Source organism: Ictalurus furcatus, chromosome 9 (assembly GCF_023375685.1).
Source record: "Ictalurus furcatus strain D&B chromosome 9, Billie_1.0, whole genome shotgun sequence".
Classification (NCBI taxonomy): domain Eukaryota; kingdom Metazoa; phylum Chordata; class Actinopteri; order Siluriformes; family Ictaluridae; genus Ictalurus; species Ictalurus furcatus.
This window is the reverse complement of record NC_071263.1, coordinates 9,906,339-9,911,970: the sequence shown is the minus strand read 5'-3', so window position 1 is coordinate 9,911,970 and position 5,632 is coordinate 9,906,339. Positions and strand designations below refer to the sequence as shown.

Below are 5,632 nucleotides of genomic sequence, written 5' to 3'. Positions count from 1 at the left end.
GCTGAGGTTTCAAATATTATAGGCAGAAATATATATATTTACCTGTTTGCCAGAATTCAGCCACATTTTCCCAGACCACCCCACACACAACTACAATCAGTGCTAAGCAGTGGTAAAAACACTTGAAATGCTAATTTTAATTTGTATAAGAAATTAAATACTACACCTAATATAGAACACAAACAAAAGACAGAATGAGAAATGTCCTCCAACCTTCTCTCCTTGTAAAGAAGGCACAGAGTCACGTAAACTGTGAAAGCTGTCTTTGATGTGGTCCCTGCGTTTGCGCTCCAGTGCGTTGTGGTGTGCCCGCTTGTCTGCCTGCAGTTGAAATAAAACAGCCCATGTTCTTATACATTCACAAAAACAAAAACAAAATAAGTATAATTACAATAATCCCACTAACGAGGAAGACTGCCCAAGCACTTTGATTTGACCTTACTTGAATTTAATAGTAACTATGCAATCAAGAGTTTTACCACTGAGAAACGCAAGCAGGCCATGTCGTGATACTGTTTCTCACCAACGTCAACATTCTAATTTTACTGCTTTAAAAATGCCTTGTGGGCCCGTTTGTCATTGGGATCATGATAAACTGTCGCAATAAGCCTTTTCTAAGACAGCATCACAGTATTCTAACAACTACAAACTCGGATGTGGAGCAGCTGATTAAAAGTTTACCCCCCCCCTTCATCCTTTACAGTCATAAATAATTGAATTTAATTCCGTAGTATTTTAAATCAGAATATACTGTCCCCTCTGACAGTATTGGAACAGCAAGACCAAGTCTATTGTTTTTGCTATACACTGAAGACATTTGGGTTTGAAATCATAAGACGAATACGAGACGATAGATCACAGTTTCAGCTTTCATTTCCTGATATTTATATCTAGATGTGTTAAATAACTTAAAACATGGCACCTTTGATGGCAGACCAGCCAATTTTAACGTGAGCTGAAGTAAAGTAAATAACACTTAATATTTGGGTGCATATCCCTTGCTCGCAATAACTGCATCAAGCCGGTAACCCAATGACATCACCAATCTGTTGCGTTCTGCTTTCGTGATGCTTTTCCAGGCTTGTATTGTCCTTGAAGATGTTTGTTTTGGGTGGGTTCTTCGTTCAGTCTCCTTTTCAGAAGGTGAAATGCATGCTCAATTGGGTTAAGGTCTGGTGATTGACTTGGTCAGTCTAAAACCTACCTTTTCCCCCTGATGAAGTCTTTTGTTGTATTGATAGTGTGTTTTGGGTCACTGTATTACTGCATAGTGAAGTTCCTGCCAACCAGATTCATTTCTCTATAAAATGGCAGACAGAATGTTTCCATAGACATATGAATTCATTCTGCTGCTACCATCATGAGTTATATTATCAATAAAGATTAGTGAGGCCATTCAACAAGCAGCCATGACGCTACCTCCACCATGCTTGACTGAGGAGCTTTTATGTTATGGATCATGAGCAGATCCTTTCTTTCTCCACACTTTGGTCTTCCCATCACTTTGGTAGAGGTTAATCTTGGTTCCCGAACTTGGCTCAACTCTGTATTTCTTTTGCGAATTCAAATCTGGCTTTCTGGTTCTTACTGCTGATGAGTGGTTTACATCTTGTGGTATGGCTTCTATATTTCTGCTCTCCAAGTCTTCTTCAAATGATAGACTGTCAAACCTTCACCTCTGCCTTGCGGAGGTTGTTGTTGATGTCACCAACTGTCGTTTTTGGGGGTTTTCTTCACAGCTCAATGCCTTTATATTTGTTTACCCTTTTTAACAGCAAACACAGTCTTCCCAGCCAAAACCTAGGGCTCAAACCAAGAGTAGACATTCAGAGCTATAAATTCTTTAAAACGATCAATTTAACAGGGCACACCTGGGCAGCAAGAAACACTTCTCAATCACATGTTCCAAAATTTTTGAGGGGGAAAAAAAAATGGGTGGGTTCAAACAAAAAGATGGCATGTTCTAAGTTGTTAAACACATCTAGATGTAAATCTGAATAAGGAAATGAAAGCTGAAATTCTGATCCATCGTCTCGCTTTAATTTTTCTCATTTCAATCCCAAATGCCTTCAACGTATAACAAAAAACACCAGAATTGGCCTCGCTGTTCCAAAACTTTCAGAGGGGACCGTATTTAAACCAATATATTGCAATCCATATCATGTATAGTGATATGATATTTTTGCAACGCCTGTCAGATCTACTGAAGCTTCAGATTCCTGTCCTTGGTTGACAGGAGTGGAACCTGATGTGGTCTTCTTCATGTTGTGCACTCTGTGATGCTTTTTTTCCCCTACCACGTTTGTAAAGATTGGCTATTTGAGTTACTTTATACTTTCCGTCAGCTGATTGGGCAATTGCATGAATGAGTCGGTATATAGGTGTTCCTATTAAAGTGGCCGGTGAGTCTTGCCTTTATTTTAAATAAAAGGTGGGGAAAGTGGCGATGATACCTAATTGTTGTCAGTTATTCTTTAAAGATTATAATGTCCTCTCACCTATTTATCTTGCATCGAATATTTCGGCTAATGTACCATCTAAAGCACGCAGACTCGCTAGTAGCTATGTAATGTTTTTGGAATAGATGGACCTTAACGCGTCTTTCTCCTCAATTTATTTCCCTAATGGCACAAGGGAGCAATAAAACTGATATATATATATATATCCTAATGGGCGCTACTACAGCCAGTAAGTAAACAGCTAGCAAGGCATATTTATACATTTTAAATCTATGGGGGTTTTCACATTAGGTCCATTTTATGTTTCCAGGTGCTTAACAACAAATTAGCATTTTTCTACATATGTACACACAACAAACAACCATCAACCATCGTACTCAAACCTCCTTCTAGTGTCTGTCTCAGTATGTTTCGTCTGTGGTTCATTTTGTGGTCCGTTTCATTTGTGGCTTGTGAAAATTGTCCACTTCACGTTTGCTTTATGGCTTAAGAACACACTGCCCAAACATAGCTGCAGTTTTCTGTCATGTCTTGGATAACAACAACAACAACAACAACAATAATAATAATGGTCTTGGATAAATAAATAATGGCTGCCCGTGATGATGTGCATTTTAGTGACAAAGTAAGCAGTTTTAAGTTGGCTTGTCAGCCATTATTTGTTGTTAATGTTGACTTGTTTCCTTTAAAAACAGGAAATGACTGGGTGTTAAAGTGCTTAACCGATTCACCCAGCAGCAGCCGACAGCATTCGAAATACGCTACACCCCCACCGAATATAAAGATACGTGACTGTAACTTAGCGAAATACATACATGTGGAACAGCGACGCATTTAAAGCGCACCTATTATGGTTTTGAGACGTGCCTAATTTTGTTTTAAAGGTCTCATACAATAGATGTACATGGGACAAAAAACACTTTAACGTGCTCATAATTTAAACTGCAGCATTACTTTTCCCCCCAGTGTCAAAATCGACTCGCTAAATGATCTGTTCTAAACGATTCATTCTAAACCCCTACTTTCAGAGAGAATACTCTGCTCTGATTGGTCAGATGTCCCAGTCTGTTGTGATTGGACTACCGCTGTCAGCGTGTTTCGAAAAGGAAACGCCTACTACCATAACGAGTTTCAGCTCCGTCTGTTCGCGAGGAGCCAATGAAGACCAGAGGCGGGGCTTTTTGTTACAAACCTACGTAGATTAGTACAGGAAGTGAGTCTGGAGTCACTAACGACTTGTTTCAGCTGTTCAGAATCGCTTCCTTCTTTTGGGAGACAATAACCTCTGTTTGTTGTGTGCTTTGATTCTTGAAACTTTGCAGATGTTTTTACATTCGCAAACAGCTACGTATATAACACACCACACGAAAGGTAATGTCTGACAGCCCATAATAGGTGCACTTTAAGAAGAGCTTTTTTCCCCTCCATTTTCAACGTAGAGGATTTCTCACCACCATCTTCACCCACATCTGTCGACTTTAACGAGCGTTTCTTAGATAACGAGATGGCGTGTGTTTTTCGAGTTACGACGTACGTGTTTGAGTCGAGGTTCACAGCGCATTAACAGCGCGGATGGTGACCGCGAAGCATTGGAATTGTAGATAAAATTACAGTGCTAACTCTTCCAACCGTCCTGATAGCGTATAAAGATGGAATCGTGATCTCGGTCAGTCTGAGGTAGCAACATTCTGGCACTGAACAGCCCCTGGGGTAAAACTCTCCACTGAAAAATGCTGGCCACATAACAGCAAACGGACACGTACTCCACCCTCTTCAAAAAGAACCAACTCTGACCATCAACCAACAGACGTCCCAATTCGTCCTAAATAGTGTCTGAGATTAGAATTAGTGCATCCCAAATCGTAGCGTGTTTTATAATTTATAAAATTATAAAACCTCCCAAATTATTTCCCCCCTAGAAATACTATTGTATTAGTGTCCATAATACTAAGGAACAGATACAAAAAGCTTTGAAACACCAAATAAAATAAAATAATAACAGTCAAATGAAAGATATGGCAGGTCTGATCGCTACAGTGGGGATGTAAACAGCTAGTCAGTCATATTTATAATCCATGTTGCAATACGATCTCGGTTTATCTGATATCCCTGTGCATTGGGCTTGTACTGTTCGGTTGTTGTTTTTAGGAAGAAGTTGGCTCGTTGAGCAATCAGGTAAGCGAGTGAATATGGATTGCTGCAACAACAAAAAAAAAGAGAGACCTAATTGCTGCAGTGGACATGTTTCTTATAGTAATGTTTGAGGTTTGTGAAGATCAGCCAGGTAATCGAGCTAAAGGCCACATGAGGACAGCAACAGCAGCAAGAGAGCAGAAACGCTACTGGAGCTCATGAGTTAGCAAAGCGGCTACATACCACTGGGTGAAATCTCGACGACTCTTCCTGTAAAAACAAACTCGGGTTAACTGGGAGTAAAGATGTACAGCTCGGAGTACAAATCAAACAGAGATAACCAGTCACAAAGTCGAACTTTTACGAATCGAAAATCACATACAAAAACAGCGCTCGCGAGCTATGTAGCTAGCTAACCCGGTAGCTTTCTGTAGGCTAGCTAGCTGCTGGGAAATTGACTGGAGTACGCGCCTTATCAGTTACACATGCAGATCTAAATAGTAAACAGCTCGGGAGGAGCACCGTGACATACATCACTGTCGACTTCGATGTCATCGTTATCACTCATCCTCCTCCGAAATCGACAATAATACCACGTGTATTCCGAGCAGACTGCAAACAGCACAGCTCCACTGCGAGACAAGAGGGACTCGAGTAGACGTGGACACGTGACTGAGCGACAGCGCGAGGTGCGCGCATGCGCGATGGCGCGACGCATGCTGGGCTTTAGGGTTCTTAAAGGAAGCGAGTCTCAATCATGAGAGTACTCCAAAGCTCCTCTGGTAAGAAAAGAAAATACAATAATCATCATCATCATCATAATAGTACTACAAATAATTATAAGAATAACAATAATAATCATCATCATAATAATAATATAATCATAATCACACTACTACTACTAAAAATAATAATAACAATAATAAGAATACTACAAATATCAATAATAATAATAACAATAATAATGCAAATCATTATCATAATCATAATAATACTACAAATAATAATAATAATAATAACAGTAATCATCATCATAATCA

The 5,632-nt window shown here is 39.6% G+C and overlaps 1 protein-coding gene across 4 annotated transcripts in view; it reads right to left on the bottom strand.

Moving 5' to 3' along the window:
* LOC128612360 (protein max) overlaps nucleotides 1-5,260 on the bottom strand; it is a 10,440-nt gene extending 5,180 nt beyond the window's left edge. For 3 of the 4 annotated variants that reach the window (XM_053632462.1, XM_053632463.1, XM_053632464.1), the window contains exons 1-3: nucleotides 5,125-5,257; nucleotides 4,836-4,862; nucleotides 214-321 (exon numbers count right to left, since the gene is read on the bottom strand). In XM_053632462.1, coding sequence (XP_053488437.1) covers nucleotides 214-321; nucleotides 4,836-4,862; nucleotides 5,125-5,160 — 171 coding nt within the window. In that variant the 5' untranslated portion in view covers nucleotides 5,161-5,257. Of the gene's footprint in view, nucleotides 1-213; nucleotides 322-4,835; nucleotides 4,863-5,124 lie in introns of all 4 variants that reach the window. The other variant, XM_053632465.1, reaches the window with a different exon arrangement.
* Between the last annotated feature and the right edge of the window lie 372 nt (nucleotides 5,261-5,632).